At 37.0% G+C, this 14886-nt stretch overlaps 1 protein-coding gene, 1 non-coding gene and 1 pseudogene across 2 annotated transcripts in view; 1 reads left to right on the forward strand and 2 right to left on the reverse strand.

The window, feature by feature from the left end:
• Nucleotides 1–14886, reverse strand: part of Atp11b (ATPase phospholipid transporting 11B (putative)) — a 92216-nt gene that overhangs the window by 40871 nt on the left and 36459 nt on the right. Inside the window, exons 9-16 of the mRNA XM_023704778.1 lie at nucleotides 14550–14631; nucleotides 9095–9245; nucleotides 7807–8004; nucleotides 5499–5741; nucleotides 4556–4731; nucleotides 4130–4198; nucleotides 1576–1649; nucleotides 1400–1503 (exon numbers count right to left, since the gene is read on the reverse strand). Coding sequence (XP_023560546.1) covers nucleotides 1400–1503; nucleotides 1576–1649; nucleotides 4130–4198; nucleotides 4556–4731; nucleotides 5499–5741; nucleotides 7807–8004; nucleotides 9095–9245; nucleotides 14550–14631 — 1097 coding nt within the window. The remainder of the gene's footprint in view (nucleotides 1–1399; nucleotides 1504–1575; nucleotides 1650–4129; nucleotides 4199–4555; nucleotides 4732–5498; nucleotides 5742–7806; nucleotides 8005–9094; nucleotides 9246–14549; nucleotides 14632–14886) is intronic.
• On the reverse strand, nucleotides 2969–3075 carry LOC111813600. The gene has a single exon (XR_002818810.1). It is a non-coding gene; the product is annotated as a U6 spliceosomal RNA (small nuclear RNA).
• Nucleotides 7169–7665, forward strand: LOC105743996 (annotated as a pseudogene).

Genomic DNA, 14886 nt, shown 5'->3' on the forward strand with positions numbered 1-14886 from the left:
TGATTTGAAACTGTCTCATTGCTATCTGTTTATCAATAAAACTTTGGAAAAAAAAAAAAAGAATGACGCTGCTTATGAACACCAATACACAGATCTGGTGTGGACCTATGTTTTCAATTTTCCTGGGAGCATATATAGGAGTGCAGCTGCTGAAATTACCTTTTGAGAGGCTGTTTTCCAAAATGGCTACACCAATTAAAATTCCACTAGCGATGTGTAAAGTCCTAATTTTACCTCAGCCTCACAATTCTCCTCTACTCTTGCAAAGCCCTCTTCTATGGAATGAATCCAGCCATGTACAGGCTATCACGCTTCCTATGACTGAGCTACATTCTCAGTCTTGTTTTTCCTTTTCTTAAAAAGACTGTCTCAGCAAAGCACCATGCACATAGTCCCAGCTGCAGTCTCCTCAGTGGCTCAAGCTATTAGGTGCATGCTGCTCTGCCTGGCTAAATCAATTTCTCAATCTCTCTGTCTGTCTGCCTGCCTGCCTGCCTGCCTGCCTGTCTGTCTGTCTCTCTCTCTCTCTCTCTCTCTCTGCAGAGCTGGGGATCAAACCAGACCATTGAACCTGCTAAACAATTGCTTTACCATTGATTTACATCCCAAACCCCAAACTCTCTTTTGTAGTTGGTAGTTTGACGGCAAGTATGAAGGTGCACAACTGTCATCACACCATTCTGAGAGGCCAAGGCATGAGAATCCTAACTTCTAGCCCAGCTCAGGCAACTGAGTGACTTAGTGAGACTTTATCTTAAAATAAAGAATGAAAACGGGTGGGGGCACTGGAAGGTAATTCAGTGCAAATGTCCTGGTATCAGTTCTCAGCACCAAAAGAAACAAGGAGGTCCTTGCAACCATATATATCCTACAATAGGCTTAATAAGAAAACTTGTATTTTACAAATAAACAATCATTTTTACATAAAGAATGTGAAGCCAACAAATAGTGCAAGAGAACTGTACAACTTCCACAATTTTTATTAATTAAAAAAAAATGAAGCCTCAAATTTTTCATGAATATGTCTTTTAGAGCTTTTATTTTTTCTTTTTTCCTCCTGTAGTACTAGGGAACTGAACTGAGGCCCTTCACACTGAGGTATGTTTCCCAGCCCTTTACTTTTTTATTTTGATACAAAGTCTTTCTAAATTGCTAAATTTTCCAGGCTGAGCTTCAACTTGTGGCCCTCCTGCCTCTGACACCCAGAGTATAGGATTACAGGCATGTGCCAAAATGTCTAGCTTATAGTTACTTTTTCTTTAAAATTATAGTAATCTGGGGGCCGGGGAGATGGCTCAGTGGAATAAGCGTTTCAGGACAAGGGTCTGAGTTCAATCCCTGGTTCCACAAAAATAAATAAATAAATAAATAAAATAAAATTATAGTAATTTGTACTCACCAACGCGAATTCATCTACATGAACTCTGGTTTTTTCTATTTCTCCACCTATGCATTTAGGGAGAATTGATGATTCTGCTCCTTTAGCAAATAAGAGCTTCTCACCTAAAAAGAAAAAAATAAGTTATCAAGCTCTTACTAGATAAATAACAACTCATAAAAGTTGAGACTGGTTACCTGAACATGCTTGAACAATTACACTCATTCTCCTACGATCTGAATCGAATTCCAGAACATGAAGCAGTCTGTATCTAAAGAAAATAAGAAACACAAAAACTTTACTCTTTAACATAATAAGTGATGATTTGGAAATACTAATTTAGAATAAGAATAAGAAATCGATGGGGCGGGAGAGATGGCTCAGTAGAATAAGTGCTTGCCTGGCAAGAGTAAGGGCCTGAATTCAATCCCCAGTTCTACCAAAAAAAAGAAAAGAAATTGAAGGTCCCACCAAATAGCTCAGCGGATTAAAGTGCCTGCAGGCAGGCGCTGGGGGAAGAGAGGGGTCATCACTAGGCCTGCCCTGCCCCCAGGGGTGCACTGAGACAGTGATTGAGACTGGGCGTGGTAGCGTGTGGCTGTAATCCCAGCTCTTGGCTGTAAACAGGTGGATCACTAGGAGTCCAATTTAGTAGTGAGACCCTGAACACCCTGTAGACCCTTCCCTAAAATTAAAAAAAAAAAAAAAACTGACTCAATTATATCTTCATTTTATGGGTTATGAGTCATTATTAATACTGCACAGAAAGAGAAGGACCTGACATTGTGTCTGCACCAAATGCCATTACTTCACCTATCTTACTTAAAGTCAAGGAAGCAGACCATTTATCCAGGTGTAGACTATTAACATCAGAAATATTAAGTAATTTGCCTAAAATAGTGAGCAGCTAAGAATTGGACTCCAGCTATTTTGCTCCATGTTTTTCTCACTAAAAGAAAGTGACTGATTCTCTATCATCTTTTCTTTTTAAAGAGAATACAAAATAGTAAAAAAATACAATTCCTAAACATCAGAAACAATGCAGAATTTCACTAAACAAAATAAGATTTTGACAATAACTGTTGTATTGTATAATGTCTTCAAATCAGTATACGTTACCAGATATAAGCATGAAAAATTGGTAAATAAAAATAAAGTTATAAACCAGGTTTGGTGGTGCATGCTTGTAACCCTAGCACTCAGGTCGAGACAGGAGGATTGCTGGGAGTTTGGAGCCAGCCTGGGCTTACAAGTGAGCAATTAGCATTACAATTATTCAAACTATCCTATATATACATAAATATATCTTTTGAAAATATGGAATGCTGAGCTGGGGAGATAGCTTGTCAATCCAAGCGCCTGCCTGGCAAGCACAAGGATCCAGGTTCGATCCCTGGTACTACATGCCGTGCTAGCCATGGAACCTGGGCATGTTGTGCTGGCCACAGAAACTCGATGTGGTGGTACATGCCTGTTATCCATAATCTTATCACTGGGGAGGCTGAGACAAGAGGATCACTAAGGCTCTGTGCTACATAGCGAGACCCCATACCAAATAAATAAAAAGATTTAAAATAGTAAGAATTTTAAAAAAATATGGAATGCTTCATGAATTTGCATGTCATCTTTGTACAGGGGCTATGCTAATCCTCTCTGTATCCTTCCAATTTTAGTATATGTGCTGCTGAAGTGAGCACTCTTTCTTTTCTAACATCTCTGATGACACACATATCAAAGGCTCATCACAGCATGAATTCTGAACAGGGTGTGCGTGTGTGTGTGTGTGTGTGTGTGTGTGTGTGGTATGACTTAGACATCTTCTGGGGTGAACCTTACTCAAATGATACACATATGGAATACATATCTCAAAGAAAAACAGTGAATTAAATTATGGTTTACACACTGATGAAATGTGCTAGACAAACTTCCACAGGAGAGCAGCCAGAGGGCTTGAGTCACATCTCAGTAGTAGAGAGCCTGACTCTCAAGCAGCATGCCCTAGGTTCAATACCGAAAGCACCAAACAAAACTAAGCAAAACAAAAACAAAAGCAAAAGAAAGTAACCAAAGAATGCACCACATTAGGTATGGAAAAGCTCAGCTTGAAAGAGATGTACATAAGGGATAAAAATCACAGAGTGTAAATATAATAGGCAAGAACTAATTTATTAGAGTAGAACAACTGGAAACAGACAACGTTTGAAACCTAAAATTACAGGAACTATAAGGAAAAGCTGGGCAAGGTGCAGAACATTGACAGAACACTTGCCTAGCAGGGGAGGGACTCTGGATTTGAGTTCCAGCACAGTAAAAGCAAACAGGAAATCATAAACAGTGTATTCATTATTCAGTGAGTAAAAATCTACGAAATCCAATCCCAAGAAAGACTAACCTTTAAGTAAATCCAAGAGCTAGTAAATTAAAATACTGATGAAAGATTCAGAGCATAATATTGCTGTAACTGTGATGAGATAGATTTAACATTGACATCATTCTAGGGTAGAAGTTAGCAAACTTTAATAAAGACTTAAATAGTAAATATATATTTTGGGCCATGCTGTATATTGTTTCTTTTTTTTTCCTCCCTAAATAATGCTTTAAAAATAAAACATAAAACAAACCAACAAACATAAGCTTATGGCTGTACAAAAACAGGTTGGAGGTCAGATTTTCCTGTGGGTAATAGTTTACTGGTGTTTGTTCTATATTATATAGCTAGTAAGAGTATCACAATATATGAAAAAAAATTACCGTTCCAGTTTTCCAAGTATTTTAATTTCCATTATTTCTTCAGAATTGCCAATAAATACAATGCCAATTCTAGGGATCAAAAGAACAAGAAATAAAAGATTTTAAGGGATATTTTTATTATATAGATTTTACAGTAAACGAATTTTTAGAGACCTTTAAAAACTTAAAATGAAGCCAGGTGTGGTAGTGCACACCTTTAATTTCAGCACTCAAGACACTGAGGGAGGAGGACTGTTGCAAGTTCAAGACCTGCCTGGGCTACAAAGTGAGCTCAAGGCCAGCCTGAAATATTCCCTCCCTCAAAAGATTAAAACAATAAATAAATTAAAATGAATTTATGCTTAAAATTTCAACATGATGATTTTTTATTATTCTAATGTTTACTTAAGAATTGTTTTCTGTGACTTAGAAAAAAAATCAGACTACCTTGCGGCAGCTTCCACTAGAGCCTTCTCGTCAGGGGAAGAGGCGTAGTACTCCAACTGGGAGGATGCCAGGCTGGACTGCCAGGGACCATCACCAATGCCGTCACTTTGAACATTGCTGATCTGCACAGTGTGGCAGAGACTGACTGCTTTGAAGAAGAGATCATGTCCTTTAAGCTGTAGAAACATAAAATTCAAGATACAAGCACCATTCCCAAATACTACTTAGGAAACCTGACAGGGTTCCTTTCACACTTCTTACTAGTGATTAAGCCTAGGACCTCATTCATGCTAGGCAAGTGCTTTATCACTGAGCTACACTCCATCCTTTCATTTTGAGACAGAGACCTGCTAAGGCTGGCATCAAATGTATGATCCTCCTGACTCATTCTCTGGGTAGCTGGGATAATAGGCATGGGCCACCATGACAGTCTCAGAGACAGAATTATAGGTGCTAGACCAAGAATGTCACAACTTGGATCACCTGAAGAAAAGCTGGCTGCTTCTGACTTCAAAATGTGAAATGTCACATTGGCTTCGAAGCCTTTAACATATGTGTACCTTTCTGGGAGGCAGAGCCAAACTGCAAGTAAAGCAGCCCCTTCTTCACCCAGGAAAAAGTGAAGTCTCAAAAATAGCATTAAATAACTTTAAGTGCTATTTCCCACTGAAGTCTTTTGCACTTCAAGGCAGTAAAATCTTTTTTAAAGTCAGTTCTATTTAAATACCTGAAAAACTTGAGAAGGCTCAAAAGTGATGAGTAAAACTTGGCTGAGGCCACATACTCTTACAGTTTTATTTTTCAGTATTGAGTCAAAGACATACATTTCAAATACATATATTCCTTGCTTTACTGGACATTAACTTTTCCGTTACCATCCATCAATTATTGAAAAGAATTAATTCATTTAAAATCCTCATGCACTCATTTAAAAATTGCTTACTAGTTCATTTTCATTTTCAGGACTGGTTCTAAAAGATGAACTGCTTGTCAGATGGGCTAAGTTGCTAAGGTGGGATAACCCACTAAGATAGGATAAGTTTCCTTCTGAAGAGTCAGGTGTTGGTCCTTCAGGGACAAGTCTCCCATTGATTTCTTGGTATTTTATGCCATTAATTGAACATTCCCGGAACTGCATCTCATTTTCTGTCAGTGTTCCAGTCTTATCTGTAAACACATAGTCCACCTGCAGAGATAGAAAACAAAAGAAAAGAAAGCTTTGTGGACATATTTCTATGCTACAAATCATGTCTCTTAAAGCCTAGTTGGCCTAGAACAAAATACCAGTGCTGAGATTCTACCAATGCAAGCACAGACCACAGAGGTGCCAAGGAAATCAAACAAGGTAACACCAGTATTTTAACTCTGCACTCTGGTTTACAGGGTCTTAGACACACATTCATGTGTACAGCAGGCTGAGAATGAGACATAAGAACTTCACTTCCACCTCCTGGTTAAGCTGTTTTATAAATAGAAAGGCTCAAGAATTACTGAAGTAAAGGTGGGAGGATGCTTAACCTAGGAAGTGAAAGGGCATCTGGGCCAGGAGATAGGGCACAGGGTGGGGACTGGTTGGAGGAAGAAGCTGTCCAACACAGAAACTGGGGACAGGAGATAAAGGCAATTTAAAAAAAATGTTTTAAGAATACATCTTAAAAGGTAGAGAAGACAAATTACTTTTACTCTTGGAGATTATTTCCAGAAAATGTACCCAGGAGGAAGATAGTCCTATCCCATTCATAAAGGCAAGGATACAACAGTTAAGTCTTGGCACAAGCAGAATTTCCCAAAGTGGTTTAGTTGCTGCAATGATAATTTTTTTCATCTAGACACCTGAACTCAAACCCAGGACCTTGTGCTTGCCAGACAGGTGCTTGTGCTGCTAAGCTATATCCCAGCTAAATTATTATTATTATTACTAATTATTATTTCCTGCGGAACCGGGGATTGAACTCAGGCCCTTGCACTTGCCAGGGAAGCGCTTATTCTACTGAGCCATCTCTCTGGCCCTCATCCATTGCTCTTGACTCAGATATAATCAATAAGTACCAAGGTTATAGCTGCCTCAGGCCTTTTATTCCCCATGAATAATTCGTCATCCCTGATCCCTGCTGCACCCATCATTTTTGTCTCCTTTCTTTCCCGCTATGCACCATGACATTTTGCAAGAGACTGGGGACTCACTACAGGGGTCTCTGATAACTGGTGCTATGGGAAGGGTTTCAATAAATATATTTAGGAAATAAAACAGAGTAAAGTAACACAGGGATTAAAGAACTGGGAGTAATATTAAAAGGCATAATAACATCAGTAAATAAATATTAAGTTCCAATTATAATATAACAATACTAATGGGCTTTGGAGAGGCAAAGTGAGCACGCTACCTGGGTGTGTGTCTATGAAGAGTAATGTTGCCGTCTGTCTATTCTGTAACACAGAATGTCTAAAACTTTAAAATAAAAAAAGTATGCCATGTAGAAATACACTGGTAAATAATGTAAGAAACAACATTTTTAATGGGAATAAAAACTAAGGGTGGAGGTGTCCAGGGGCAGAAGAGGTTTCTCTTTGCGGAGGCGGCGTGGCGGTGCAGCAAGCTGCGGGGCAGGAGCCATGGCAGGACAGGCAATTCGGAAGTTTCTCCCGCTGTTTGACCGCGTGTTGGTTGAAAGGAGCGCCGCTGAAACTGTCACCAAAGGAGGCATTATGCTTCCAGAAAAATCTCAAGGCAAAGTGCTGCAGGCAACTGTGGTCGCTATGGGGTCCGGCTCCAAGGGGAAGGGTGGAGAGATCCAACCAGTTAGTGTGAAAGTTGGAGATAAAGTTCTTCTTCCAGAATATGGAGGCACCAAAGTAGTTCTAGACGACAAGGATTATTTCTTGTTTAGAGATGGTGACATTCTTGGAAAATACGTAGAGTGAAGTAAATCACTGTTGAAGTGGCATCACACAACGCTGCCCATTCCACTGAAGTTCTGCATCTTTCATCATGTACATAATTTCCATGTCTCTTTTATAATAAACTGATGATATCTAAACTAATCACATATGTTCTCTAAACTTTAGTTTCACTGTACTGGTGTAAACACTTCCAAATAAAATATGTAAATGAGAAAAAAAAACTAAGGGTGGAGCAAAGCAGGGCTGTTTTTGATATAAACTTTGTATTAGTTTGTTATATTAGCTTTATATGTGCTTTGTCCCCCCACCAAAAAGAAAAAAGGAAAAGAAAATCTTAGGATCATCTTTACCTGTCCAAGTTCTTCATTCAGGTCAGAAGTATTGACTTGAGCTTTCTGATCTGATTCCTCATGATAGAGATCAAGATCCCAGCCAATAAAAAATGACCCAAGAAATTTCTGCATTTCAACTGTCACATATAATGAAATTGGAATGATGAAATTATACAGTACCAAAAAGGCAAGGAAATCAGAAATAAATTTCAGAATCTAGGGAGAAAAAAGGAGAAATGATTATTTCATAAAGGAAAATATGAGAATCTCTTCAGTATTACTGAGGAAAATGACCAGTTTCATGCATAAGCATAGGATCATCTATTCTGAGTTAGAATAGTATTATGATTTGAAATTCATTTACTGAATTGTAAATTTAGTAATTATAACTGACTTGGGAAAACTATAACCATAGGAATATACTTCTGCATTGTATTAGCCTTCAGAACCACGGACAACTAAAAATGGAGTGTAACTTTAAAAAGTTATTGCACAACTGCTAGACTAAGTATTATTTTTAATAGAGTTAGAAGTTAAAACTGATGTGTCGATGATACTGGCAAAGCCTCCATCAACAGCACAGGAGAAGCATGCTTATCATGCTTTCTTTCTTTCTTTTTTTTTTTTTGGCAGAACCGGGGAATGAACCCAGGCCCTTGTGCTTGCCAGGGAAGCGATTATTCTAACTGAGCCATCTCTCCGGCCCCTCATCATGTTTTCTGTAAAAGCACATTGTTAATGGATGAGAATGATGCTGCAAGCATGACCCTGTATTTATCAGATTACTGGCCTCTTGAGATTCAAATATGTCCTCCAATAGTATTTATATTTTAATCTATAGTAAACTTTCTAGAACAATTTACCATAACTGTAAGTTATATTCTGTTGGTATTCCATATTTAATCTATATTTAAACAGTTTAAAACTTTACATAATTTGTGAATTATTTTCTATGTATTATCAAGACTGACAATAAGACTTCTTGAATAATTCAGAAGGAACTGAAAATGAAATTCTCCTTAATTCATTTATAAGATACAGTAAATGGAATAGAAACTGAACCTGTACTGAAATGGAAAGCAAATACTGCTGGATTTAACTTCTGATAATGCTTAAAGTCATTACATAGGGAACACGCTCTCAATACGAAAAGCTCTCCAACAGAAACATGCTCTTTGTAGTGTCTTTTTGTCAGTACTCATGGTTTTGTGAGGTCACAAGTGCTCCTCCCTATCAGAAGTCACGACCAAAGCATTAACTGTGCCACAAACTGTTCTACATCAAAGTTACAAGGACCATAAAATACCTTACTACTATTTCTCTGATGCTCTGTTTTTTGGTTATACCAAGGTTCATCCCATTTTTCTTCAGCCTGCCATGTATATTTCAAAATAGTACTGATGATGGCTTCAGAAATAAGGATTATCAGATAAATTATCAAAAATGTGTTCATTGATCTGAAAAAATAAAATATAAAACATTAATGTGTATTACTATATCTGTCAGCTTAGAAATTAATATTTGTATTAAAGATATTAAAATATGTAAAGAATTACTATAGTTATTTTAAAGGATATAGTCTTTATTTTCAGAAAAAGTCAATTCAACATAATCTATTTACCAACAATAAAAGAAACAATACATATAGGTGTTCCAGTAGGTAATATTTTTGCAACTTTCTTTGCTATAATTAGTCTAAGATTTTATTTATTTATTCTAAAGATTTTATTTTTGTCTTTTATTTTCAGGGCCCATTTAATTGTAAGTGCAATAAATACAAATGATAATGTATAGCATTAAAATTGTACAAAATTTGCCATATTTGCTATTTTACTTCATCTTTATAAAAACGTTGTGAAAAAGGAATCACTAAGTCCTTTTAACTGACGAAGATCCAAGTCTAAAAATAATTATATAATTTATCCAAATCACGAGAAATCCATTTTAGAGCCCCTCTTCTCTTCACCAGGTAAGCTTAATGTGTCATATCTGATTTTAGGGTTAAAACCATACATTTCTAATACAATTAAAGAAATGATATCTCATTTAAAATTCAAATATAGACAAAATAAACAATATATAACAAACCCTCAGGCATCTCAGGAAAAATGCACATCACAGCATTGTAAAGGCTCTTACTGATGGGAAAGGCCTGCATTCCGAATTTTCTCTAGGCCTTCTAGAATTTAGATTTGTCTTTACTATGTAAGTAGCTGATATTCCGATGTCTTCCAACATAAATGCTACACTACCATGAGAATAAGGGCCTAGAGTTTTTTTTTTTTTTATTATTATTGTGCATTAAGCATCATGCTAGCACTTCATTTATAGTACTACTCACATTTTTAAACATGAAATCACCTGGTTCTACTCAATAAAACAATTGCATCAAGACCACATAGCTAACAAGGGATCTGAGGTTCAAACGTACTCCATATTCTGACTTTTCACTAACCTTACCATGTCTTTTATTCTCCCACACTGCCTGATCTATTTCTACCTTCTGCTTTTGCCATGCCTGTTTCATCAGACACTTTCCATCCTGCTTACACTGTGTAACTAATGTTTTTGTTTGTTTAACCAAATTTTAAATATTTAACTAAAAAGTCATCATCTTCCTAAATGTAGTCTTAAGTTTATTTTCAACTTTCTTTTGTTTAAATTAAAACTAGTGTCACACCCTGTAATTATTGTCTAATTTTTCATTGTGTATTAGTTTTAACTTCCAAACTGACTGGATACTCCAAAAGCAGGAAAAAATTACAGCCTAGAAAACCCAGCACTACCGTAGAGCCACAGGGAGGAAAAAAAAAAAAAAAAAAAATCAACACATATTTCTAGATTGTGTTTTTTCAAGAAAAAATGTTGTTGACAGTTTTAAAGTCTCTTACAATTCAGGGATAAGACTGGCAAATTTTTATGGCTATTAATATAACAACTCTCTTGGATCCTCTCTACCTAAGTATTACCAGTTTTCAATTTTTTTTATCCTAATATGATTAAAAATGTAGATCATTTCATGTATGCACGTCAGCTGGGTGCATGGGCCATGCTACATCCTTCCTGTTCTACTATGCATGTGCTGCTAAAGCAAAGACACATTTAATTTTATTTATTTTATTATTATTTTTTGTATTTTAGGGAAGGGTCTACAGGGTGTTCACGGTCTCACTACTAGATCCAACTTGTAGTGATCCTTCTGTTTACAGACTCCCAAGAGCTGGGATTACAGGCATGCACCACCATGCCCAGTCTCAATTGCCGTCTCAGGATGCCCTGGGAGCGGGGCCAGCAAGGCAGGCCCGGGGATTGAACCCCTAGCCCCTGTGACTGCTTACAGGTGCTTTAATACACTGAGCTATTTGGCCGGCTCCTGTTTAATTTTAAATGTAAAATATTTTTGATATGAAGAAAATTTTTTATCACAAAACTGAAAAACACGTAAGTAAAACTATAATAAAACATACATACCCAAGATGAACTACTGATATATTACCATTTTTATTTCATCTATATTTTTTCTCCATTCAAATTACCCATTTAATTTTTATTTATTTACTTATTTAGAGACAAGCTGTACAGTTCAGGTTGCCCTTGAACTATGTACCCTGATCTGGCCTCAAATTCCCGACCATGTGCCTGCCTCAGTCTCTCCAGTACTGGCATTACAGGTCGTGCCACCATACTCAGCTCTTCCTATTTTTTGTTGTTCTTTTATCTTGTCACGTCATTAACTACCTTAAAATTTGTTGTTTTTAAATAATTACAGGATCACACGAAGTTGATAAAACAGTAGAGTCCCTTAAAGCTAAGGCACTCCCTTAAAGTGTCTTAAGGGCCAGGGATATAGCTCATTGGCACGCTGCCTGCCTGACAGGCACAAGGTTCTGAGTTGAATTCCTAGTACCAAAGAAAGCATCTTATTATTTCTAAATAATGACTTACGCTTTGCAAATATTTCCTCCCACTCTATACCTTGTCTTTCCATTCTTGTTCTAACAGTCTTTCAAAAGTTTTAAATTAGTGAAAACTATTTATTAATCTTTTCTTTATTCAGTGATTGTGGTTTTTCGTATCACAGTTAATAACTCTGCCTACTTCTAGGTCCTGAAAATGTTCTATTTTCTTCCTATAGTGCCATGTTTTATATTAATGAATTTACTTATTCTGATGCCAGGGATTGAACACAAGACCTCACACATGTTAAAAAGATGCACTACCACTACACTATACCTCTAGTACATGTTTCAATATCTAATCTGTGTTCCATTTCAATTTATATACTATATGTTGTGTAAGGTTTAGGGCTTTTTTTGGAATACAGATATACAATTATTTTTAGCACCATTTGTTTTAAGATTCTCTTTCCTTCATGTATGGCTGTATGCCATTTCCCAAAATTGTCTATTTGTGTATGCGTCTGTCTCTTTTGGGGGTTATCTATTTTTACACCCACCAATAATAAATCCTTGATTTTTGGAGCTATACTGTCATATACTGTCAGTCTTAACAACAGATAGTGATTCTTCTCACTTCATCCTTCAATTCCAAAATTGTTAGAATTTGTTCCTTTGTGTCTCTACATAAATTTCAGGATAAACCTGTGTATTTGTTAAAAAAAAGCTGGAATTTTTCTTTCCTTGGCAGTACTGGCGACTGAATTCAGGACTGCAGTGCCCATGTTGGGCTTGAAGTTGTACCTTCCTGCCTCAGTCTCCCACTAAACCAGGGTTATAAGTTTCTACCGCAATGGTTCTTGCTGGAATTTTGCTAAGAACTACATTAATCTTGATCAATCTGGGAAACCTGGCATTTTTATCACATCAAGTCTTTCAATGTATAAAACATGTCATACTGTCTTACATAGCTGTCTTTCTCAGTTTTGTAATTTTTAGCAGAGCTCTGTATTTTGTTAGCTACTGGGAGTTTTTTGAGGGGACTATAAATGATCTTGTGTTTTTAATTTTGGCTTGTCTGACATTATTGTTTCAAGGTAATTTTGGCTTGTCTGACATTATTGTTTCAAGGCATTCTTTTTCAACAATGCTTTAGCTACACATCATGAAGTTTAACGTACTAGGTCTTCAGTCTAGTTCTTCAGTTGGACTTGTGCAGGACACTGGCATGGGACCCAGGCCCTTAGCAGGATTCCTTTTATCTCTCATGTGTGGACAGATCTCCTATACTCTTTTGCATTTGACTCTTTGGTGAATATTATAAACTAATCCTATAAATTATGTGTCTTGGCCACACATGGTGGAACATGCCTATAATCCCAGCACTCAGGAGGCTGAGGCAAGAGGGTGGCTACGATTTTGAGGACAGCCTGGGCTATGAAGTGAACTCAAGGCCAGCCTGACCTGCATCGAGAGACCCAGCCTCAAAAAGACCAAAAAAAAAAAAAAAAAAAAGGGGCTGGAGAGATAATGACATAAGCACATGCCTGGCCAAGCACAAGGTCCTAGGTTCGATCCCTGGTACTTAAAAAAAAAAGTCTCCAACTTAAAATATACTTAAGAATGGGCTGGGCTGGTAAGGCAGCTCAGTGGACTAAGCGCCTGCTTAGGCAAGTACAGAGACTGGGGTTTGATCTCTAGCACATGCTGAGCTGGCCACGGGGTATGGTGGCGCTTGCCTGTAATCCTAGCACTGGGGAGGCTGAAAACAGAAGGATGACTAGTCCAACAAGTAGTGTAGCAAGACCCCATACCAAATACATTAAAAAAAAATAAATAAATAAAGTATCTTGTGTTAAATTGTTTCCCTTGCAGAGGCTTGCCAGTTAGCTCAGTTGTTTAAAGTAGTTGCTTGGGCAAACTCAGTCAGGCACAGGGAACCATGGTTCGATCCCCAGCTCCACATGCTGCACCAGATTCTCCCTTAAGGCAGCCTCAGCCAGCACCCCCCGAAAAAAAAAAAATTGTTTCCCTTGCAAAACCTGACTGCAACCCTGTATTTTTTATTATTTTCTCAGTTAAAAAGGTTTTTTTGGGAGACTTTTTTGATTTATGCATTACTTAGAAAAGTCCCAGAATGTTTGATTTTTCTAATTTTAGTCATTTTAATTAGGTGTTTCTTGATATTTCTTATAGTATTAATTTGTATGTATTTGGTAGTATATGCTAACTTTTTCTCCCCCCCCATTTGTACAAATTTTAAACCATTTTTTCAAATATTTTATTCTTCCTCTTTTTTGGGGCGAATCAATTATGCTAGTCTACTGTCTCACATAGCTCTGAAACTCATGTTTCCCCATCTTTCTCTGTTCCTTAAAATGAGTAATTTCTATTGCTCTTTTTCCAGTTTACAATGTCTTCTGCTTTTCTCAAATTCTATGTTAAACTCATCTCATGGTGTTTATATTTTAGCAATTGTATGTATGTATGTGTATGTTTTGGGGGTTTTGTGGTCCTTTTGAGACAGGATTTACTATGTAGTTCAGGCTGTCCTTAAACTGACTTTGTAGCCCAGGTTGACCTTGACTTCTCAGGAATCCTCCTTCCTCAGTCTCCTGAGTGCTGGGGTTACACACATGTGCCTTGATGGCTGTCTTTGCATTGTATTTTTCAATTCAAGAGTTTCCACAGATTATTTTTTTATAGTTTCCATTTCTGAGTTTCTCATATAGTCATTCAAATTTTCTTTCAGGCCTTTGAACATATTTATTGTATCTGCTTTAAAGTTCTTTATCTATTAATCATAAGATTTAGATTTAAATACAGTAATAATTATTAACAAGTGAAAATACATAGTTTTCTTACTTTTCGACAGCAGATCTTTTCTGTGACTTACTCTTGTAATTTAATGCCATCTTAGTTTCCATTCCAGTATAAACAGCAACACCTATAGAACAAAATAGAATCCTTTTACAACAATCTTCTGATATGTTCACAGGAAATGAATGTACTTACTTGCATGCAAGCTTCTAAGAAAAAGTACTGTCAGGTGTGGGGGTGCACACTTATAACACCAGCACTGGGGAGACTGAGGCAGGAAGATTGCTGTGAGTACGAGACTAGCCTGCATTATAAAGTGAGCTCAAGGTCAGCCTGAACTATACATTGAGACCCTGTTTCAAAAAGACAGACAAAAACAAAA

This window comes from Octodon degus, unplaced genomic scaffold, assembly GCF_000260255.1.
Source record: "Octodon degus isolate 3935 unplaced genomic scaffold, OctDeg1.0 scaffold00203, whole genome shotgun sequence".
Taxonomy (NCBI): domain Eukaryota; kingdom Metazoa; phylum Chordata; class Mammalia; order Rodentia; family Octodontidae; genus Octodon; species Octodon degus.